General features: G+C 41.5%; 1 protein-coding gene across 2 annotated transcripts in view; it reads left to right on the top strand.

Annotated features, from left to right (window-relative positions):
- The window catches only part of Carpa (Carbonic anhydrase-related protein A), a 116150-nt gene that overhangs the window by 37913 nt on the left and 52507 nt on the right, over window positions 1-25730 (top strand). For both annotated transcript variants that reach the window (XM_070654516.1, XM_070654517.1), the window contains exon 2: window positions 13549-13596. In XM_070654516.1, coding sequence (XP_070510617.1) covers window positions 13549-13596 — 48 coding nt within the window. The remainder of the gene's footprint in view (window positions 1-13548; window positions 13597-25730) is intronic.

A 25730-nucleotide genomic window follows, 5' to 3' on the forward strand; every position in this document is an offset into this window, starting at 1 on the left:
TGAGAAGGGTGAAGCGGGTATTGTTATTGGGTGTCGCAGATATTATTCGATTAAACACACCCGACTAACTGGACTCGCGACCAGTGGGCCGACGTGGCTCCCTCGAAAGCGAGTTTGTCATCAGCAAATAGTCGCGTGACACGCACGGGATTACGTCGCGGGCTGACTCGCTGTTATTTGCGTGCCGATTGTACCGATAAGTCGAATTTCAGAACGATGACGATAAGATGCCATCGTCATTCAATGCGCAAAAAAAAAAGAGAGAAAAAAAAAAATATTTGCACGTTAATTAATTCGGTAAACGTCAATTGAAGCCACGGAGCAACGTAATCACGCAAATAAGATATGTAATACGAAGATTCGTTATGCGGTGGTTTCGCTCGCCGGCCGCTTCTATTAAATTAATTACAAGCGCAAGAGAGAAACTATGCTATCCACAGAATGTTGTGAAACACGTAGCGGAGACACGACGGGGGAAGTTAAACTAATGAAAATCTGCTCCAAATTGGTAAGTTATGGCATGCACTTGCCCATGTGACGCAATGAACCTCACGCAAGCAGAAATAATGTTGCGTCCTCGCGGCCAATAGTATAATTGCGTTACTATTTCAACATCGAGTCCTAGAAGAATATTACGCGATATAAATGTCGTCCTGGAATTTTCAATCAAGTGCGCGACTCGATGATGCCATTACGAGAGAAAATGTGCGGACATCGTTCTCTTATATTGAAAGCAATAGCCTCGATAATCGTTTAATTAACGCATTCCTATTTCACGCAAATAGGTGGTATACATCTTAAGCTCTTGTATATTTATACGGTGTAATTTATATAACTGCATATCGTTGGAAATTTAAACGTTATCTTAAGCGCGTTACTTTATTCTTAAAATAAAAAAATTGTTACTTTAATGCATAAGGTTAGTTAAACTATTTACGCGATAATATTAACATTCGAGAATATACAAGCTGGCCGAGAAATTGTTTATGCGTACGATCATTGTACTATCATTAACGTAGGATACGATGGAAGTCCGATCTCCTGGGTTTAATTATCGGGCTCGTCTTGTTACTATTACGTTGGCTATGAAAGCGGTCTATTAGGACCGACCTCTGTCAGGCTTCTTCGAGCCGGGACGTTGAATGCATTAAACGATTCAGCCCGGAATCGTGAATAGATCGATCGACGAGTGAAACCATAATACGGAAAATGTCGGTGCACGGTTGACATTCAATGGATGAATGTATAGCATGAAAGAGGGACGGCGGGCGTTCGGGTAAGATAGCGGAATCTGTACAACTGTTTCTAAAGTACGGTCACGGTTGTTAGGAAATATATGCGTAACATTTAGAGATAAACTGCTGACTAAAATCATGTACATCAATGCCTAGTAATGCCCGAGCAATGCCTCGAGTCTATACACTATAATACCTTTAGCGGGTTTATACCTAACGTAAAATGCAAAATGCAATAAAATATTCGACCCCTCTCGGAGAAAATTTTTCTTTTTTTTAGACTGTTTCACTTAATTATGTCGCATTATATCTTAAATACTTTGCGCGAGGTAATATTTAAATATTATGTAATGAAGTATACTTTCATAGTTTGCATTATGAAGGCCGATGATAGCGTTTCCGTATTACGGAAAATTTACTAAACGATAGGCAGCGTCCGTAGTCGAGAAAACGAGCGATAGAGAAAGAGAGAGAAGACGAAGGATCGGGAATAAGAGAAAGGGATAAATATCGCGGGAGAGAGATAGTGCAGAGGAGACAGGAGAGGCAGCGTGCGCGTGGGTAAAGTGGATTACATATTGCTGTCCCAGCTTGCAACATGTTGTACACTTGGCCGTACCGGCCTTCCAGGTAAATCGAATCACCGCTAACCTGAACGAAGTTACCCTCCCTCTCGCTTGCGCCAATCTCCGTCCCTAAGTGCGTACGCACCATCAGCGATGCACGGGAGAAAGTAAACGTCGACCTCGTCGCGCTTCTCTTTTGCGCCTTGTATAACCACGTGAATTAATTAATTAAAAATTGCAAGAGTGTAGAATACGTTAACTTATTCATCCTTTCGCGTGTTAAAAAAAATGTCTCTACAATATGAATAAAAGCATAAAATAATGCGTTAAATATTTTTGGATCGACATATGAATTATTTTACTTTTACGAAAGATAAACATAACTAATGAAAGCGATGAAAAAAATATCAAGGGTAACAGTTTCGAAAAAATCGAATCGATAACGTTCCAATATTGGAACTTTGTAACGAATAGGTGAAGTACACGACGTCGTCTTTTTGTAGACTCATGCGATCGAGATTAGATCTAAGGAATGAAATTTTTTTAAACCAGTGTACGCATAATTAATGTCCGAATTGTGTAAGTATCATTAATAACGATTTGCCGACTAGCCGTTTATTTAAAAAACCGGAAGATGTTTCGTAATAGATAATAACGAATTGTTGGACACGACATTCTAGAAATCAAACGAAACTTTATGATACGTATCGTCGACCGTACGCGTTTTGTTTCGGGCGATCGGAAATTCACAGAACGCTGGCTTGTCGCAATGTCAGCAAAGTTCACGGATCAGACCGAATGTCTTACTCGGTTGCATTCCGAGATAGAGGATGAAGGTGCCATTTGCGACGTAGCTCGTAAATTCTAAGCAGCTTAGAAACAGCGCACGCAACTCAAACCCCGCGGCTCTACGAACCCTCATTCTCACGGGTTTAACCCGTTGCGCTTGCATTCGATGTTTCCTTGCGTGATGAGCATTCCGGAAGTTAAGGACACTGATGAACGCCCCTGCGTTGCATCTCTCGAATGGCACGCACGTGTTTCCCGGAAATCAAGCGCCGGTTGAACACATAATAGCACGATTGAATATTTAAAGTATAATAATTCCTGCATTTTATTATACCATGCGCGAGCTACGCGCGCGTTATTTTTCAAGAGACCCGAATTACATACCGCAAAAAGAAAAATTATACGACTTACCGATCTGCATGAACTTCAGCGGAGTTGAAGAGTTCTGCCGGTGACTGTAACATAAAATGGAAAATATTAATGTAGACATGCCAGTATATTAGTTAGTAAAATTAATAAAAAAAAAAGGTAAAAGTTTTTTTTTAATAAAGATTTTATTTAAAAAAATTCATGCTTACCTAAAAGTTGCTCCGCCGATGCAGGATGCTCGTCCCGAGCCTGCTCCTCCTCTCAGATAGGATGTGACGAGTCATCCTTCCGCGCACTGGACACTCGCGAACGCGCCCGATAAATTACTGTCACAAAAATTAATTAATTCGCACGATAGTCCACGACACTCCCGTTACAAAATTTTTATATAAAAGAATAACGACCGAATACTATACGGAACTCCCGAGGCGACCGACGAACCGGCTGCGGTTCGTATTCGTATAATTTCGGCGTGCGACACTTTTCGGCAGAGTGTTGGTAAGATGATCTGTAACAAATAAATGAAAAAAATTAAATTGTAGAGATCTCAATTATTTAGAAAAAAAAAGATTTTACGTGCCTCTAATTTTTTAACTAAGTACCACAAAATTGAGTTTTAAAAACGGCAAAGATATAAAAAAATTGATTCTTACCAGTGGGTTGCTCCACCGGTGCTTGATGCTTTCCTAGGCCTTCCTCCTCCTCTGAGCATTGACTACTCGAACGGGGATGTCAGTCTGATACTCCTTCGACGAAAGTCTTCCTCTGGATTTTCATCTGAAACAAAAAAGTTATATTTTATTAGTAAAAATGACGAAAATTAAACGTGCTGCGTTATAAGTCGAATCTATCGCGGACCCGTCGATTAAAACCCTCGTCCCTCGAGCCCGATGTACTCGCCGATGCTTCCGGTATCGGCACAGAGACACGAGTTTAATATACGCGTGCACGTGGTTTTAACTTACTTTGCATCGAAAAGATGTAGTCGCTCATACGTATGATTAGTTCAGGAAGATGATTCACGCCGGATTATGTCTCTCTGGCCCGTCGAATGTGCCTAGGTCTTTAATGCGTACGGAGCACGTGCTGCGTACGTACGTTTCGGTCGACCGCTAGAGAAGGACAGAGCGAGAGTGGGGGTAGTGGAGGAACGCAGCTCGCACGCGGCACGTACGCCGCTCACCCTGCCCCTTTCTTCTCCCTCCCCCCGGCTACCTGTACGTCGCTCTCTCTCTTTCTTTCTCACCTCTACACGATTTAACGCGTTATCAAAAAATTTTTATGCTTAATATTAAATTGCAAACCTACCGCTCCAACGAGAATGTCAAGTAAGTAACGCAGTTGAGTACGTTTCACGTTTTTTTTTCACGTAATTTTCAAAAGATTCCAGTTGCAAATTAAATCGTATCTCCAACTTGAAAACCAACGTTGACTCACGCTTGGCGTGGAGCAAGCCAAGCGGGAGAGAACACACCAATTTTTTAAGATAGAAATGTTATTAATAAGTGGAGATTACATGAATATGAATTATGTACTTATGAGAAACGCAATATCAAATACGTAACACGTCTGAAATAAATTTGCAACGTTAATATCTTTCACTAAGAAATTATTAAATGTTGATCAGTTATTAGAGTTATTTATCTTTCTCTGACGCAACTGCGCTTTATGCGCGGTCTTGCCGTTATGCGTTTGCGGAATATTGTGAAATCATCGTGCTTCGTCTCACGGATTCATTATGCTAGCGTAATTAGGACCGGCGCCGAGAAAGCACTTGTGCCGAGGAGAATGAGAGGTGGAACGCGATATTAGTTCATTTACGTGTCCTAATGCCACCGCGGGGGCACGTGTTTACGAGGGCGTATTTACGAGTGCGGTGCTTGCACCCCTCGTTTTCTCTCACGTAAATTTCACGTCAGTGGAGTAGTCCTGCGCTCTGTCTGTCGCGACAAAAGGATTGTAAAGCATCGCTAGACGCGTTTTACCTACGACGCACACATAAACGCGCGTGCTTTTGCGGTAGAATCATGATAAATGCCATAAACCACCATCCGGTAACTGCGAAAGTAAAATAGCTCGACTTACATAAATAAATTCGGCTTTGAACGTCGGCTTCGTAGCGCAAAATAATTACGCGTAAAATTAAAATACCAGAGCCAATGAATGCAGCGCATTTCTCTGTTTAATAATTTATTATTTAATTCGTATATATTACGAAATCTACAATTTTGCTAAAGTCATATGAAAGGACCGTGTGCCACACGCTGTGAAGAAAACGAGGGAATTGAGAAAAGACCGTCACGATCGACGTTTTACGTTTATCTACGAAATCTTTTTCGCGAGAGAGCTTCAGCCACAGGAGTTTAAAGGAGCTATTGAGTTGAACTCCGGTGAGAATTTCACCTGCCATCCCGATTGCCCGTTAATCCCATTGGCCGGCTCTCGAGAGGGAATGCCGACAAGGGTGACGAGACCGTTTGATTCGACCTTGTGCGCCATCCCCGAGGCTGTGCTCGATTCCATAGGAAAGTAAGATCGGCGAGCCATCGGAGAAAAAGAACAAGAAGAAGAGAAACGAGAATAACGGAGGAGGAACCCCTCGAGTAAACAAAAGAGGAAATGGGGTAAATAAAAAGCAACCACCAAGGAAGGATAGGAGTTGGTCCGGGCGCCGTTGTGTGTGCATGTATTTACACATGCGCACCCACATACGCACACGTTTTGTGAGAAGCGTGCTGGTCTACAGGCTGTATCGCAAAATGCAGACAGAGATCTGGTCTCTTTAAAAAGTCTGAAAAGATTTATGTTACGCTAAATATTTTTTTTTTCCATTTTACGTAATATTTTACGTTATTATACGCGAATAAAATATACAAAGCTATATTCAAATGGATTAATTTTCACGGTTGTACGATGAGAGCTAAACTTTTGGATTTCGAAGTACACCTCGAGTCTACGGACCCATGTGCGTGAGAGGGCCGATGCCACGTGTAAGTTAGGCACACACGCGCGTATCTCGATTCTGGAAGCCGCAGAGATACGGCGGAAGAAGGGCGAGGGAGAGCGCAAGAAGATTCCACAGGACGTAAAGATACCGAATTGAGAAGAGGGAGAAAGAAAGACGATGAGAAAAATGATCGCGAAGGGCAAGAGGGCGAGAGGCGGGAAAGGAACCGTACGAGAGAACTTGCGGAAAAGTAATCCAGACCGGCGAGAGCTTTATAGTTTTGTTTATTCCCTCGCATACAATTACGCTGATGACGTGAAGTAAACGCGACTCACGCGGAACCTTTATACCGAGACTGCGTCTTTTTCCTCCTCGTTGTTTCCAACCCCGTTTTACCTCCCATCGAGAAATGGAAACGGCAACCGTCGCTAAAGCGCTCGTAGAACGGCGTCGTGGAAGATGACGAGAATTCCGAAACGAGACCCCGCAACGTCGTCGGCGGAGGCGACGCGCGGCATCGCGAGAAGGCTATAAATTCGGGGATGAACGGTGAAACGAATCGCGCGGACCGGAGGTTTCAGGGATTAAAGAGACCACCAACCCCGCGCGCGTGTTTACGGCTGCACTTACTAGAGACGCCGACGCCGCCGCCGGTTCGATCCGTGTACCAAGTAGTAAGAGAGTTTATGTCTGAGCAGAAACGCCGATGAGGCGATGCGCTTTAATCGATAGAAACGCCGTGAAATTCGGTATACACGATTCAGATTTATGCCAGATAACGTGTACGATAAAAAATAATCTTATATAATTATATAAAAACTATTTTATAAATAACGCGTAACGTCTCGAGCGAATGTTTGCCGTGCGACGTTCATTAGCTGTAATACGACAAGAAAAATTAATGCAAATAATCGTAAACTAAATTTAATTTCTTCCATTAAAGTGTTTATTTTAAAAACAAGAGAAAGGTGGAGAAGCGTGGCCATTAGTGGCGCCGTTCGCGTGAATTATGCACCGTCTACGTGGATTACGCGTAAAGAAGTAGTTTACACGGTCTACACGTAGACGCGAGCTATTCACACGCAGACACTCGACGGCGTTTCGAATCGTTGAGAATTCGCGTGCGCGTATGCGATTTATTGCCGCTGTCGCCGTAAGTGCATGGCGATATCAAGCTTAACGAATCGCATCCGTTGCTGGAACCGCACGTTAAGTGAATATCGAAGGAGCTGGATGCACGCGTCGGGTTTTCCTATTGGTTTTTCATCGTCGTGTTTTCCTTTCGATAAAAATTGTATTAAATCCGGGATATTTCATTATTTAAAATTTTCTTTATACTTTTTAGTTGAGAAATGTTGAATTGCATTAATAATTTCGTCGCGTTAAAGCATTTCGTATATGCGCGTTTAAATTTGGCCTATTTATTCAACTTCCCACTTTATTTATACTTCTCCAATTTATATTTAATTCCATTGCACACATAATATATACAATGCAATATCGCATTAAATATATTTTTAAGGAAGTTTTAAGTTAGTTTATCTCTAATGCATTATACTACTACACTCTAATCTGAATTATGAATTTATTAGCATGAAAATTTCTTCCTTCGTGCTCTAAAGTTTTCAGATAATATAAAATCATAAAGTCCTTTTTTTTTTATCTACAACTTTCTACATAATACTTGCCTTTATCTTCCTTTATTCGGAAGTGGGCGTACAGAATTAAAAAAAAAAAAAATAATAAACTAAATATTTAAAACAGAGAATATTATTCGTAGACTGATAGCACTGTTACGGAATGACTTGTGTCAGGCAAACTCGAGATGGACTGTAGTTCGGTAAAATCAAACAAAAATGGTGACGAGAGCATGGACGAAGAAAAAGATGCTGGGAAAGACGGGTAGGGGAGGGGGAGGGAAGGGAAGGGAGGTGTATGCGGGCTGAATTGTAAACCAGACTGAACTTTTCGCCTTCTTCTTCCTGGTCATTGCCCGAGGATGGGACGGTGGGGTGGTGGTGAGTGGGTGCGAGAGTGTAGTGGTAGGAGATGAAGTTCGTTCCTTCTTTAAATTACATTTGGCCACTCGTTTGGACACCCCAGCTCTCACCTTCCTTTCCTCTATCCTGCTCTCCACCGTATAACCTATTTCGCGCCCCTTTCGCTGAAACACGAACGAAGGACGTCAGTAGAGTCCCTTCTGCAGGCCCGCTCCCTCCCGACACTTCCCGCGAACAGCATAGGTAGCATGGAATTCGTTTACGACCCGCTTGTTACCCTCATATACTTTGCGATTAATCCGAAGTTCGTTCGGGAGAAACATGCGGTATGCGGCTTTGATATACATTCAAAAATTGGCAGCGCCGAGGAAATATGTTCTTTCGTAATCGTGAAATGGTTTATACAATTTAAATTTATAATGCACGGAAAGGGGGATTTGCTTTTTATTATCCGAAAGCAATAAATTATGAACTCCGCGAGACAAGCCGGAATTATATGCATAAATAAAATATACGTGTTAATCTTAAATCCTTTGTAAATAAAGCTCTCCACAAAATATTACAGGGAAATTGAAGTATATGGTATCTTTATGGAGATTTTTATAGCTTCGAAAAAGCTTGTTAGAATAAAGTTGACCCGCAAGCTTTTGTAGTAAAGTTAAATATAAAAGAAATTTACACGCAGGTCGTTTAAATACGCGAAGGAAAGTACGGTGTCGGTCATTAACTGTCTAGTGAGCGTACGTCGACGCTTGTACTCCTTTTCATCTTTTAATCTAAAGGCTGCCGTATATACGCAAAGGCCATCCGGCCCTTTAAAGTCATCCGTGTCGACGGCGCCTGGACAAGCGGCCCTTTTCGGCGCAAAGTTCATTTACACTTTTGTGCTGCTTCAATTTGAATTTATCCGTTTATACGGAATGGCTCTCTATGCAAAAAAGGGGTCCTTAGCTGTGTACGCCCGCCGTTATAAAGACGTATGGATGAATATGCATGTATTCAGATCACGAGAGTGGTAATATGGTAACGCGCGCGCGCGCTCTGTTCTGTAATAGAAGAATAAGTATTAGAAAATTAGCCGAGGGGGATGATCTCGTTCTGCTTCCACGTCACGTCGCCCAAGGTGCCCGGTAATTTTGCACCGTGTATACGAATGGAATTACGCAGAATTATCACGTGTTGAGATCGCCGGCACGCGGGATGTATCGATTAATCCGTAGGTAACGAATATCGGGATTCTCTCTCGGTGCGAGAGAGGCTCGTTCTCGCTTATGGAAAAGAAAGATCGTTCACGTCAACGAGCGTACGTGTTAATAAAATTTATGGCGTTGAAATTGATAACGATATATCTGCGCGGCTGAAAGGGAGATATTCTTAAAGAATTATTTACCTACGGTACAAAACTATTTTGTGCGCTACGCGCGCCTGATCGCGAAATAAACTTAGTTGCGATACGGCCTACGTTGGTTAGTTATAGACTTATTTGATATGCCCCTTGATAAAAGAAAGAGGCACAGGCGATAGTATCTGCACCGTTATTTGCCGAGTCTTATCTTGCGAAACGGCGCGCCGGCATTTGTGGACTGTAATTTCGTATAGCTCCACGACGATCAATTTTAATGTTTAATCAGTATCTGGCTCACGTGCCTTTCATTTATATCACGAAATATTTACTTAAATTATCCGAACCACGGTGCTTTAACACACCCTCGCGTGCGTTAGTTCTGCCCCGGGATAGCCCTCCCCCTCGGTGCACTAACTCCGCAGTCCGCATTTTCGATCCGTGATTCAATTTTGTTTCACTTTGTTCACCACACACACGTTACGTGTCTTTGCTCGCGCCTGACCCGAAATTAATTTAGCGCAAACATTTTCCTCTGATTCGGCAATATCGCCTATCCCATCGCCTATCGTGTAGCCTAGAAAATTAGCTTACAGTATCGTTTGCGCTAAGAATCGAACGTGACATTTATTTACGAGATGGATTCGTCGGCAAGAAGAAAGTCACGGTTATTTGGGAATGCCCGCGTTCAGCTTGAGGTAATTTTTAATTTTCACATCAAAGAAGCCCGAGCCGTTTTTAAATATTAAAATAAAGTACTGATTATCTTTCTAAAGCTAAAACTTTTCTGCGATAAGACCAATTTCCTTCCTCCTGTTGCGTATTTCTCGGGAATCTCCGACAGCGGCACGTGACATGAATTATTGAAAGCTTCGCGGAAAGTTATTCCGCTGGTCTTAGGGCGAGCAGGGCCCGATGCGCGCCTTGTTTTTCCAGTGAGAAAAGGACTCGAGCAAGCGGCGTAATGGTAAGGAAAGTGTAGCGGAATAGGCGTGCTATCGATTTCCTCGCGTAATAAAAGTAACAATTTGCCGAATGTGGGAAGATTGTGTAAGTGCGTTCGCACCTGCCGGTATGCGAGGCGGCCGAGAAATTGGCGCAAACGTTAGGCGAAGCCTCCCTTTAACCAGCGCGCAGTTCCCATGCAGCAATATACGCATCCGGTGCATGCGAGACCGCCCTTCAACGCGACTTCTTGCGAAACTTTCATTGCACGTGTGCATAATTGCGTAATTTGTTTTTGAATAACTGCAAACTAATTGCTCTCTTTTTTTTTTCTCCCTCTGTCTCTTTTTCTATTTCTGCTCAGAGATTTCGCATAATGCTTTATTCGAAAATATTGCGTACAATACTCGCGTAAAAGTATTTTTTTTTTAATTAAGAAAAATTGTGATGGATTTTCTACACGCGGGGATAAACTATTTATTCCGACACATCCTGTTTAAGCGGCTTGTTAAATTTGTCCTCAGAACATGCGCATTGGTCCTTTCGCAGTTAGCGTAAAAAGATAATCAGGAAAATGTTTCGCGTCTGCATTATTATACAACACAATGTCACATTTATAATGCAAAACGAGACAGCATGCAAAAACGAGAAAAGAAAAGAAAAGAAAAAAAGAAAAAAAAAAGCGAGACGCAGGGAAGCGAGCTAAAGATTCACTTATGATTCTATTTAACGTAACTAGTACAAACAGAAACAGGTTAGATATCGACGCATTAGAGAAGTGCACGGTTGTTGCACAGTTCTAGGTACGTCGCAGCTGTAAGATGATTACCGAAAGTTCCTTTTTCGTTTGTTTCCGCTTTTACAAAGCTTTCGGGCGCAACTAAATTGCGAAAAAAAAAAAAATAATAAAAATCTCGATGGTATTCGACAATACCGTGTTTATCGTTATTTTGTGATATTTCCTTTCGCTAAGACATTTGTACTATGTCAAATATAAGTATCTAAAATGCCGTTCGTGATCGCTCGTGTGCGATCCAAGCACGATAAACGCTATCGTATAATCGAAATGACGCTGGCAGGAAGCACCTCGTAAACATATCTTCGCGTATGCAAGCCGTAGTGTTAATGGCAGTCTCGTAGACTTCGATCTGACAAAATTATCAATTTGTCACCTTAATAAAACATGCTAGTTACATATTAAATATCGTTCGCATTATCGTACAAACTTTATATAAACTTTTTGTTATGGAAAAAAATAGTTAGCCGCTTTTTCATAATAAATGTTGTAATTTTCAACGTCATTGCACCTATCTTATAGTTGTTAATAGAGTTCTCTTTAAATATATATATATATATATATATTTTTTTTTTTATGCAACGAGTGTTGCGTTATAACAACATGAATATAAAACGTGCAATGAATGATGAAATGTTTCGCTAAGAAAACAACAAGTCTTCCACAAATGAAATATTCAAATTAGTCGTACATTGGATGACGGTGTCCTAAAATATCCGTCGGATATCCAGAGAAAATGTTACGCTCGGAACTTGGACGCGGTTACGAGACTAATAAACTTTTTTATTGCGTCGTGAAGAAACCTATCTGTTTTATTTCACTGAAAATCGAGTCGAAATTGTCGTTTTAATAAAAAACAAAGACTGAACTCGAAAGAATATCAGAGCACGTTAATATGTTATATAAAAAATGAGATAAATTCGATGGTAATTTCGTTTACTAAAGTCAACAACGTTTGAAAATACTGTTTACCACTATAATATTGTCTTTACAAGCAATATCACAGCTTGGTGACGCTTAAAATACTTACAGAAATGAGAGATAGATTTGGAAATAGCAAAAATATCGTTTTATTCGTGGCTTGTTCTCGATTCGACGGTGATCCTAATGCAGATCCAAGAACTGCTGCGTGCAACGCTCGAGCTGATAACATCATCCGTCGAGCGTGATAGTGACAGGTGTCATTATCGATTATGCACGATGCGCATAAGCCGCGCACGATTGTCGATCCGCCGCGCGTCTGCCGCGGCTGGATCGCGTATTCCATTTGTATTCGCTGCCTGACAGCCAAAGTTCACACGTACTCTCACCCTCGTAAGAAACCTGATTTCACGACAGCGCATCAATTCTCGTGCCGGTCATAACACGTGAGCGCGATGGCAGATTTCGATACTTATAAAATGGTTTCCTTCACGCTACAGGGACTTTCCCCCATGACGTTTTCAGATATGTCATTTATCTTAAAACGGGAGCTCAGACTCAATAAACTCGTCGAAATTGATCCGTCATTAATGTAACATTAATTTTATATCTCGTGCGGTTTCTTTGGCGACGTTCCTTTATACAAATTTCCGAATCGCATCACGAAGGCCGGACATCCTGCGAATCGTGCAGGATGAGACTGATGTTTAATCGCGCAGTTACGCGAACGCGTGCCTGTCGGTCTCATTAAGGTGCGTGCTGTACAATCAGCGAGCATGTATGCCATGTTGCACGTCGTATACGCGGATAAACATGTGGCGCGTCAGATATTATAGACGCAAGTCGGTAGTCTGTAACGGCCAATGCATCATGAGCACTGAAACGGAGTAGACGCCTATAAATATCGCTTGTGGAACCAAGTACAGAAATGCCGACGAGAGAAACGGCCGAGATTGACAATAGAGAGGGTGGAATGGAGAGAGAGAGACTATACGAGAGACAGAGAGCGGTCCGGGATAGACCGAGAAAGTTTTCCAATTTGAAGCAATTAGTTTGCAGTACGGCGTTGGATGGCATGCATCCAGATAATCGAATATGGGTCAACGTCTAAAGCGGGATGGGGTCGTGCTGCGATCGCAGAGGCTGTGAGGGCGAGATGGGGTGCGCGAGAGGAAGGGAGTTTCCCGAGTGTGTGCACGTGCGACGGGATGGACCCGTCGCGTTTCTGGTATGTCCGACGCGCATAAAACCACGTGGCACAATTCGAGAGAGAAAGAGAGAGAGAGAGCGTGCACCCGTTTTAGAATTCAGCCGCGCGGTAATCGATTGACCGATCGTCCCCGATCTACAAATGCAATTGATCGATGAACCGAACCGGTGTCTTCGTACCTAGTGATAGAGCTCTAAAGTTTTCCGCCGTACGTACATTTGCGGAGCCCGGAAAAGCTGTTCGGGGTGAGACATACGGGAAAGAAAATTGCGGCTATCGCAATCCAGACGTGCATGGTACCCGTGTTGCTGTGCAATTTAGAACACTTTACGCGATACCGAGTTTAGAAGTTTAGAAGTTAGTTGCGATTAATATTTCAGAGGAACCAGTTTTACTAATGTCCATTTTTTTACGTTTTGTGATTACAGAATCCGAAGCCAGCTGGGAGGAATGGTGGACTTACGATGGCATTTCCGGTAAGAATTTTAAGTCTTAGACGCTTCTTGGCGCGTGGATTAATGAAAATTAATCAAAAAGTAGATCCCGGGATACAAGAAGCGATGTAAAAACAATTTTGTTAATGAGTAGCGTTATTTCGCAAGAATGCACGATTTGCTTTCGGACCGTGCGAGTTGTAAGAATTTGAAAAATTGAAAAAGTAATTTCCGCGTTTCTCACTTTTATTTATATTTCCGACTGTCGCGCGATATGATAGACAAAGTAGGAAACTTAACCGGCCCGTTCCACCAAGTTTGTTCATTTCGCGCAAAATTCTCATAACTACCAAATACCAAGGTACGCGCGACGTTAATAGCAGAATTAATGTTATTCCGGGGACGTGGCGTAAAATATATTACACAATTAATCTTATAATGTATAATATTCTCTGCAAACACATGATAATTAATCTATCATGTCTATATTTTCTTATTATAATAACGTAAGATCGGTTTCTAATTAAACTTGTAAAAAGCCGTTTTGGTGAAATTTGCACGGTATCGATGCAAGCGCGTCGTTCGTTAAGTGATCGCTATTAAATTCCTGAGAACAGGATATAAACGTTTCGTGAGCTCAGCCGGTCGTGCGGCTTCCTAATTTTCTTAATTTTAAGTTACGAGGCCATCGAGTGCCTCCGGGCGCCGGTGAATTTTTTAATCTCGCTCCATACCCTTCCCCGCCGTCGTAGTTTTTATTAAAAATAAGGCGAGCGCCGATAAGACTGCACCACGTCGGTCCTGGGTTTTAAGTTTAGTGTTGTTCCACCATGCGAGCCAGCTGCCACACGAAAAACAGTACCGTATACTCGGGCGTTCGCATAAAACGCCAAAAATTTCAGCTGCACCCCTTAGTCGTCCGGTCGTCCCCTCCCCCCGCGCCTTTTTCTTCGATCGCGCCAGCCCTACGAATTTCTCTTCAGCCTGTTGATGCCGAGAGGAAGTTGTTGATCTCATTTCGGAATTTACGAGCGCCACAGAATTTTGCCATCGATTAGCCCGAGTGCTGCAACGAAATTAAGCCCATTTCGCCAAGTACCAGTAATATCGTTATCGCGAGCGATATTCTTGCGACGGCAAACGCGGAACTTGTCGCGTCATCTTTTTTCCGCTGGCTCGGACTTTATTCCTTGATCTCCGTGTAATGCGGATTTAAAAAGGAATGCTTGAAACGAGAAACGCGAGAATTTCTACTTAAAAAAAAAAAAAAAAAAAAAAATATATTAATGAAGAAAGTACGTCTGTTATTATCATATATTATAACTAAGAATAAAATGTCTTTCGTTATTTCATTAGAAATTGCATAAATTATAGTCACCATTTTTTTTTTAATTTAATTTACTCCGAATGAAATGATTATCAGATATAAAGTACGGGAACTTAGTTTTTTAAATATTATTCTATAATTTATTGCGGCTCATCACGCGTCACGCGAAATTTTGTTTGCTGAAATAACGTTCCCCACTTTCGATACACTTACTTTACTGTTGAAACGGCTAGGTGACTTATTACCGTGATCGATGTAAAGGCTCGATTTTTAGGGTTTGCTGGTATCTCATATCGTGAACATATGAGGGTTCGCGTTTTACAACCAATAAGTGCACCCTCGGTCATGCACTTTGGACATTCCGTTTTTTCCAGATTTACACAGAGTTCTCCTTTCCCTCGGGATCGCGTTCTTTTTCATTTACAAAATCTTTGATAAATTTAGAGGCGAATTTTTCTCCGCGAAAATCTGATTACTCGCCGTATTTTTTTTTTTTTTTTTAATTTTTTTCACGTTTGATACTACCATTTTGCCAAATAACCTTTAGCCGAGACTACTGTCAAAGTGCTCTTAAATTTAGCTACGAAATAAAATTTTGTTTTAACCTACTAATATCGTGGGAATATAATTTCTTCTAAAGCGCGTTACCACATAATTCAAAACTTTCCTAATGAAAAATTAGCTGAAGATTCAAGACGAAATATAATTATAATTACATTATTTTCCTAATAGCTTTAACAGATATGTTTCTTTAACGTTACGCCGTGCATGTTTTGCCCAAGTATCAACGTGGAAGGCTGCCAATTTCACAAAGTCTGCGCGAGTGCAGCGTGCATAAACAATTGCATTTCCGCGTGTATTTATGCGACAGCGGAATAATCTGGTTACATTACAACGCAGATTGCAAGTTGAGCACTTATGCTTTTTTCGACCTCAAAATGCACCGTCGCGGCAACCGCGTTCGCGGAACGGCTCTGATTTTATGAGCGACGTGCTGCAGTATATGATATATCTTTGATTTCGCCTCGAGGGTATTCGAGCAAACTGCTGGCTGAACTTTGCTACCGTTGTTATATTATAAATGTGAGACGAAGGAAAAAAAAAAGTTTTAAGATATATTGCTTCGATTATTCGCGAACATGCCGCGTGTTTCAGATTACCAGCGTTCTTGGACGTCAGAAAAAAAAAATCTGCATTCTACGCAGCTAATTTTATCAAACTTGGCGCTGAGTGATTATAAAATTAAATCGTTAACATTTAAAATATTAGAAACCACGGGACTTATATTTTTTTTTCGTCGAGTTATTACATTAAGCAAAATACCTATGTTTCCTAATTACATACGAGGCTTTCATTCCCACGATGAATGCTAATTCATTGTGTACAATGCATTTAAACTGCGTTTGCGTCGATTTCGGAAGATTACACGGCTACCGCTCTCGTGAACGATTATTCATAATACGAGAAATACTCACGGCCGCGTAAACGAAGTCGTCGGGATTATTAGAATCGCGAATTGCGGCGGAGTCAATGTGAATCATCGGACGGGAAAAAACGCGCCGGGCGAGAGATGGCTTGCGAGAAAATCTCCACGGATGCGGAACTTTTCCAGGACGACGGGATTAAGCCTGGCGCGCCTCAGTCCTTTCCTTTACTCCGCCACGCAACTGGTAGTAGCATTGGCAGCACCCCGTTACTCGACGAACAGTTTCTTAAGCCCGAGAAGGGAGAAGCACTACGATGCAGCAAGATGAAATTTCCGCGGTGCGGCGAGAATATGTCTTTTCCGGCTAAAGACGCTGAAAAATGTAACGCGTTTCTTGAGGATTCGTAAGCTTCCAGCCACGCGTTGCATTTCTAGCGGAAACTCCATCACGGGCCGTTGTAAAAAAGTTATTTCAAATTTTAATACAATAGGCACGCGAAAACGTTCGCAATAATAACGGGGACGCCGACGTTTCTTTGAGGCGTTAAAAAATGTTTAAATGTAATAATGTTCTAATTAGCATCTGACGTTTGTATTATTAGCACACCTGCATACTTTCTATGCTTAATGTGCGCACGTTGATAAAGATTATTAGAACACACGAGAGCTCGGGTGGATTTAATTTCGGCGAGCTGGAAAAAGAGGCGGCGTTTTTTTTTCTTTTCTTTTTTTATCAAGAGAAAATTTTGAATAGCCTATTTTCTTGTCGTCCAAATATTTACTTGAATGAATAGCCTTTTGAAACTACCGGGAAACGTACCTGGGTTGGGTTTGCCTGCTAAGTTTTCGGTAGCGACTGAGAGTGCCCGACTACCCGGATATTTGCACATCCGCGTTAAATCACTAACACTAATGTATTTATGAGGGAGAAGTTAGACGAATCTCCATGCAATACGATAATTGAAATTACCGCGCAAACCAGTTTACCGGCGGGAATTGCGGGCTCCTACGTTCTAAATATTCGAAAGCCTCGCGATATTTGCACAGCTATGTGGAGAGTGCTTGCTAGGCGGTGCGACAACTGCGAGAAGTAATTCCTCGTTGCGGAATAAGTCATCTCAAGCTATAAATGCATGTTTTTATGCCGCGGATTTTTTACGCTCTCTCATTAGGAATAAAATAAACCAGAACATTGCTAATAGAATTGCACGAATATAATTATTTTCTACTTTTGTGATGGTTCTTTTTTTTTATGTTACTAGAAGATGTAATTTATATTTTAACTTCTTTTTTTTTTTTTCTTTTTCCTTTAATTTCCACGCGCAGTTTGACAACAAAACTAGAAATTTCTTGAACTTTGATACGGTCCTTTACCCAAATTGCGGAGTTGTGTCCGCTGTTCAACAAGCGTGAAATGGCCGGACTCGACGTTTGGATCCAAACGTGAACAAGGCGGAAGGAAATATCGAAATACGAAAGCAAACGCCGAGGCAATTTTACAAATGGTTGCACGAATACTGAATGTTTTCTAACAGCTGAACAGAGAAAACACTGTGCAGCTTCACGTAACTAAAATAAATATATATACGCGAAAAACGATGCGAAACAAGCGCGCATGGAAATCATTTACTTTTAATTTTCCAAAAAAGATATTACATTTTTTTACTATTCAATAGTTATTTTGTTTTTAATTATCTGTAAATTGATACAGACACATCTTTAAGATGTACTGCATTTAAAACGAAGATCTTCGATGAAAATAACATTTCTGAATATTTGATACGAATTTTCCAAGCTCTTTTGAAATATTCACTGTGTGTCCTGGTAGGTCACTTCTACGATACTTTTCGTGCCGCACATGAATATCTCGCGACGCTATCTTTAGGAAGTTAAACGAATATACCGTATGCATTCCGCATTGCGTACTAAATCGGAATCCCTGGTATATATTTAAAATATTAAGAATGTGTTTAAGAATTCTGATAAGCTTGATATATCCCGTTAGCTCAGCGCACAGTTTATCTCGCGAATACTCGACGAAGTATTCTTTTACAAACGGAAGATATTTTATAAGTTTACAATGCAGGTGGGTTCCAATGAAATAATTTGCCGAATTTTTGCTTTAGCGAAATAACGTATCGTTTAAAATAAAATATTTTATTATTTATTAAAACAATAAAATATCGTGCATACTTTTAAACTGCATAAAATTTAATGAAGCGCATAATTTCTTTTGTAACTTGATGCGAAAAAGCATTGAAACATTTTATTCGTTGCAACTATTTTTTTTTTTTCTACCCGGTGCTTTTACAAATGTCATTGTACGAATCGACGCGTTGATGCAATTTATTCGCGGTGAGCGAGATTTATGGGACAGATATGAGAAATTTCCGCGATCGAAATTTAACTACACCAGAGAGGGAAGGAGCGAGAACAGCTGCTTAGACATGCTTAGTTTCTGGTAAGCAAGTCGATCATTTGGTCAATCAAAGTTTGCCCGAAAGCTCAACTATTCGGCTGGCGAGATTGCCAAGCGAATACGTGTTTGCAGCCTGGAACGGCCACTCGCGTGCGTAAATCCGGATTCCTACTTGGCATAGCCGAGCATACCGCGGTAATCAAAACCGTCTCGCGCTTACATATGCAGTAGTCCACTTTCTCGCACGCCAACTCTGTTCTGGGAGAAAGCATCGTATGCATTATTTAAAGAGCGAATAAAGAAATAAATTTAATAAATACAAATCTCACAAATGCTTGTCAGATCGCTTATGTGATCGTTTAATTCCGCTGAATACTATTATATTATTGAAAATTTACAGGCATTTAGTATGTCGTATATATTAATTGAATTAAAATAAAACGTGAGTGGAATATTTGAAAAAAGAACTCGTTTTCACGCTCGACATTATTATGATAATTTTTAAGAGACTAAGCCACGTAAATTTGATCTGGCTTTTTTTTTCGGGATACAAGCGGAAAGTAAATTTTTGCGATATTTGTTTTCGAAATGGAAACGACGCGCGTTAACCGAATAAAAGTGGCACGTCTTCATTTGTAAAGTAACGTTAGATCCCGCCGTGGTAGCGCTTTCGCGCTATTTTAATATTTTACATGTTACAGATATTAGATTCTGTAAAAAGACGATCGAAAACTTTTGCGGTGGAGGAACGATGTTTGCCGTGGGATCGATATCGCGATTATTTATAAAACCCTCTACTGGTCTGTTAAAATAACGGATTTTTGAAGAAAAGCGTAATTTTCATCAGCCAGCGATGGCACCGTGCATAGACCTCGATAACGTGATTCATTGGAAATATAATTGATTTCGCGTCGCCGAATATTATTTCGGGCCGGTATATATGTATAACCCATATGGCACGGCTGGCGTCGTTAATGCAGGTGTAAAATGGATCGCGCTTTTCGGTGGCGGGCGTAACGGCGTCATAAAAATTCTCGCAGGTGAAGATTTATGCCGGCTTTTTTGACCCACTCTGCCGTCCCGCGGAAAATGATGCATTGATCTCTCCCATGACGCCGAGCGATGTGTCCGGCCGTAACGTTTGCGTCAGGGTCAACGAAATTTCCATTGCGATTTATGATCAATGGGTCTGGGTCGCGTTCAGATTTAGTCGCGAATTAGAGCGACGTTTTGTGTTTCGCAATACGGGCCAAAGGTCAACTCGTGTACGTAAATCTGCGCTTTTCTTTTTCGAGCGTGTATCCTTTTTTTTTTCCTTCTTTACCTGACCGTAATTTCGTTCACGCGCACGAAGTACATACGTTGCTCGATATGAAAATAAAACTGTGCGGCAATGTAATCTCTCGTTTTCCCCGCAAATGTCTGGGATTTATACGAGCGTGACGCGAGTGAAATTTTTGAAACCGTATTGCGGTTGACACACCTCACGTGTATAAGAACACTAATGAAATCCTGCGGTCCGCGACCGATGCTTCTAGGACTGCCAGCTGAATTTCTCGGAATTTCACTAATTTGCGAAATGTCATGGAATGTGGCCACATGGTCATACCGCACGTGTCCGATATCTGATCGACTAGTTGCCAAAGCCAGGGTTGGTTCGTGCATATGTAAGCTTTTAGCGGTTAGAATATCGGAGTTTCAGTGGAGGTGTCAATTTTCAATATAAACACGTACGTTTACCATATTCGAATGAAAATGTGAATCTTTTTATGTATATAAAGGGACGTAACATAGATTTTTATTTTTTATCGTCCTGTCAAATTTTTTTTATTTTCCAGTAAGTGGATCTTATTTATAATTCACGTTATTTTTATAAAGTTTTATCTTACCGTAAAATGTTTTTAGCAATTATTAATTAAATTGAATACGATTAAGATTCATTGCACGTTACATCTTTGATCCATACACAGAGCGACGATGAAGTTTTGGGTGCAGATTAAATCGTCTCTGTCGCTGTCGCTAGGCGCGAATTCCGACGCGAGAAATCAAGTCCCGGATAATTAACAAGCCGAATCGAAAACTTCTAATAGCTTCCATCTCTGGCTCCGCAGGATTAACGAAACGGGTCTACGCACGCGGAAACTTTGTACGGAGCGACGGTCGGCGCGTTGTATATTCCGTCGCGCAGAAGTTTGCATGAAGATTGCAAATGTAAGCGTGCGTCTATATCTGCGTATATATCAACAAAGTTCTTGCATCGTTGCGTTTTAGATTCGATAGAATCGAACACTCGATGCCGGAAGTTAGTCGAAGGTTGATTTAAATCAAATTTCATGAACACACGGCGATGGCACGAGGGACCATCGCGAATTTTACAAGTTACATAGAAACGGCCGGGTCAGATAAACGATATCTTTATCTACGTTAACGATCGACAGCAATTCAATTGAAATAATGAATTCTGGAAAATAATTTATGACAGAAAAAAAAATGTCAGAAGCTACGAGTCCAAGATGATTTATATTGCTTACTTATTTATATTATTCCTGAATATCTTAAAAGTTCTGATCTTAATCGCGTAAGAGCAAACGATAACGACGACAAATTAAATAAAATGGTATTTTTATGAGAGAAAAATTCAATTACGAAAATGAGTGTATATTATTTATATATTTAGAATAATTCGCTGCTCTAAATCTTGTAATTACGTAGCAAAAGTCAATCGCGCATTAAACTGCTCGATATGCCGTCGTCGTAAAATTGTAACGACATTCTATTAATTAAAAGCTAACGTGATACGAGACGGGACGTGATTGAGAGAAAGAGTAGCGTTTTCTGGCTCGTTACGTTGTCCCTCACCTGACGTGTCACCGATTTTAATCGAAGATGGAAACGTCGAATGAATACTTTAGCACGCGGTCGAAAACTGGTGAGACACGATGAACCGACAACGGCAGTCGACAAAACGCAAAATACGATCTCGCGGTTTTTATCACCGAAAACGCGATTCAGACCTTGATGAGGTGGGGAGGAGGAAAAGAGATCTTCCTCCTGTATATTTTTTCGCGTGCGTGTGGTGGCGCGTGAAACGCCACTACGGAGGGTAGAGAAGAAAGAGCGGGCGGAATTAAAGAAGTGGAATAAACATGCAAATGCCGGCCACTTTCCATCTTTATCACTTCGCGCTGAATGCAAGTGCGCCGACTTAACAGCGCGCGCGGTACGTAGGTCGCGGGAGAAGGACGTGCGAGATGGAAAAACACTCGGGGGATAAAGGGGGCGGTGGGCGACCGAGAGAGGGTTTTCTTTTCTTTTGCGTTGCGTTCATTGTCGCGTTTCTAAAATGCTTGTGGTCACGAACGCAAAGTAAATTGGATACCGTGGCCGGACTATTAAAGAGTTTATTTACAAACCAAACTTAAATCCATATTTCCAGAAAGCGGAAAGAACCGCCTCGCTTCCGTTACTTTATCTCACCCCCCTTTTCTTTTTTTTTTTTCCTCCTCTCGCTAATTCCGGTTTTTCTCGCTAAATCCCACGTTTCCATTCGGATGTAGGTTAACGAAGTAATAAGTTTCTTTTAATCGACGAATTGGTCGACGCGGTGCGATTAGAAACGTGCTCTTGGAGTGACTGAAAGTAAATTTGTCACGCGCCCGATACACGTATTTTCTAGGGAGCTAGATTGTGGAGTGGTAGAGGATAACGGGCGGATAAAGCCGACGTATGTGCTATCAATCACGTTGTCGTTGGTCGCCGTTGTGCATCACTCTTTGCGATGAGTAGTCACTCGCAGGCGACACAATCGTGTCGTTATCGCGTTACACACTGTGTCGTGATTTACGCGCGATATCGCATCTTGACAAGTTTTTACAAAACAAGTCCGCGTTTCTCGCAACAATTGTAAAATATTCCCACGTTTCTTGCACTTTTGTCTACAAGTTCTCAGACCTGAAATGTTTTTAATAAAACTTTCAGGTTCGCGAAATACAAAATTGATCTTGCATCTTTTCGGATTCGTTAATAAATACATGAATGTTATATGTGCAAGTGTTAAATGAAATTATCAATTTAAATGGTTTTTAAATTAATTAAAAAAAACTTTATTCTTTAATTCCTTAATTTATTTAATTATGAAGTTGATACTTTTATATCCTCTAATCTGGTAATCGCAAATTTGTATTGTAATTAAATGACAAAATCTTATCATACATTTATTTAATTTTGATCATCGCGGAGCAACGTATGGATTAAAGCTTGGGCATATTGAGCACACATCACGCGACGGGCAGCAATATAAAACACACGTCGTCAGCGCGCTTAATTAGCACCCACGCCGGTTAATATCCAACCCCGCGACCGCGATGTCGCGGCCGAATTTGCGAGCGTAAAGCTACCGGAAGGTGTTTCGCGGCATTACGGCTTTTTGCCGAGCGGAACGCCAACGCGAAGTGGTCCATGGAATTACGTGGAAAAATATTTCACGCCCGGTCCGTTTCGGGGAAGAACGGCGACGGGGGGTAGAGGGTGGAGAGATAGCGGGCGCGGGAGAGGAGTAGCAGAAGGGCCGCACATAGAGATTAAACGAAATTATTTAAATGCCGTAATTTAACATCCTGACTACCGGCGGCCGGACGATGCCGGGCATTGCTTCGCAGGTGTTGAACATGCATGTATGCATAGAATATGTTTCCGGAAAACCGACTCTGCTTTACTCCGCTGTACCGGTCCGGTCGGTCTATTCGCCGGCTGGCTGGAGTGCGCGCATACATTACTATAGCGACGTGCACCCCGGACATGAGGGGTGGAGATAGAGAAAGGGAGAAAGAGTACGCGACGTGCGGATTTCAAACAAACCGGTCTTCGCGCTCCTGTATTTTCGTTACGCGAATACGTGTCTGTTTATCGGACGGGTCTGCGTCTATCTTTGCGTTTCGCCCTCGCCCTTCGTGTACAGGAAGTTCTAATTAAACGGGAAATTAACCGCATTTGCTTTCACTGATACCGCGCTTTCAGATTTAATCGTGATTGCTATACGGTTACTTTCTTCCGGCAAAAGTTTATATTTCGTCGTTGTTTTATTCAACGCTACTCGAGGCACTGACGATCCCGTGAAACTTTTTACCGCTCAATGTGCGACGATATACGCCGGGCTTATTTAGCACTAAAAAGCGAATGTTCTTTTCGTTCCGGCGCGATTGGCGGCGCGCCAGCTAACGGCCGGAGTTGGATCAGATTAAAATCGAAACGTGTTAGCACTTGTAGTTCAACGGCTAATGCTCCACCCGGAATTCCCGATGCGTGAAACTTGACCGTTGTGAACCGTGGTATCGCGAAGAAGGTAATGATAATAGTCGCCAGGAAGCGTAATAAAATATACACCAGTGTAAAGATTATGACACTTGCACGCGGTTCAATGTCCAAGGATATCAAATTCATCCCTTTTCTAGAGTTTCGTGAACCTATGTTGACAGGAATTTAGGTCAGCTACACGCGATCGATTCGACTCGCCGAGTTCAACGTAAACGGGCAGAGGCCGAACGAGTGATCGTCTGATTGATTTTGTAACTGACGTAGATAGAGTGCGTAACTAGTAATTACTGGTAATGAATTAGTGTACCAGTAGATCTTGGCGAGCCTTTGAGGCTTGAACGGTATGAGATTTGTCGTAGATATTTTTGAGCTTTGAAGAGAAATAGAAATATTTATAACGCTTTTTATTATCAAAATATCCCAAACTCTGTACTCTGAGAAATTATTCAACTTTTATTACAGATAAAACTTTGACTTGATCTCGAAAAATATCTGTGAATTATCTCGGCACATATATCCTGCGATTGAGCTAGGCCGATTTTTGCCGAGTTGATTAATTCAGCTTTAAGTTTTACGGCGAAACGCGATTCGCGAATATTGCGCGGCAATACATTACGCGGAAGAATGTAATAAATGTCTTTATGCACAGCTACGTTTAAAAATTGAAAGCAATAATGGCATCAGTAAAATTATGCCCTCGGAAAAAAAAAAAGGGTTCGGTGAACGAACGGTCACGCGACAGGTGCTGTACCGTTGATTGCGAAGTTCTCCCGCCGTTCATAGAGTAGTGTGGATATTCAAATGAAGCTCCGAGCTATCACGCTTTTCAAGGAATTACTTGCAATATCACTGATACGAGCAATAAAATTACGGTTGCGGGAGAAAAAAGTATTCGCGCTCGAGAGGTCCGCGCGTTTTTCCGCCGATGAGATTGCCGGCTGTAACTAAATGTCCTTTTACTGCGAGCTTTGCAATCACGCGCATAAATCCACGCGTACGTACGCGATCGTAAATCGTAAACTGTGTAGGAAACTAGTCGATATCGGCAAGTAATAAATAAATATGTCCCACTGGCACAGATGCAAACTAATAAATCCGCCGTGTCTCCAAGTTAACCGATGAAATTTCGGTCGATCGCGTTCGTGCGCGCGCGAGGGTTGTAATGAAGTCGTCGTCGTCGTTGCCGTCGTCTGATGAAGATACAAAACAGGCAGCTGCGTTATTCACACGATGCTCGGCGTAAAAGCTTCGATTAAACTTCTACGAAGAGTAGAAGCTCGTAGCCTGGTTCTCGTATACCTGTAAACGCGAATTAGCCGACTTATCTTAGACGGAGAAACAGGAACTTCGAGATCGATCGAGTGCGAGTGCCAATTCAAGTCCGCCTACAAAGTCAATCGCCAATAAGAGATATTTCTTTTTCTTTTTTTTTTTTTGTTTTTACCGAACTCACTGATTACACAGAATAACTGGGTTATATTTCTAAAAATAATCTTTTATCAAAATAAGGTTAAATATTCGAAATTGTATTAGTATTTTTAATATAAATATTTTTAAAGAAATCGATAAACCGGTAGCAATTACAAGTTAACTTGATTCTAGACTTGACCGTTATCACGAAGTTGCATGTCTGCGTACGATAGTTGTACGTATACATATATCGAGTCCGACGTTCATCACCATTCGTCATC

The sequence above is a fragment of the Cardiocondyla obscurior genome, linkage group LG03, assembly GCF_019399895.1.
Source record: "Cardiocondyla obscurior isolate alpha-2009 linkage group LG03, Cobs3.1, whole genome shotgun sequence".
Taxonomy (NCBI): Eukaryota; Metazoa; Arthropoda; class Insecta; order Hymenoptera; family Formicidae; genus Cardiocondyla; species Cardiocondyla obscurior.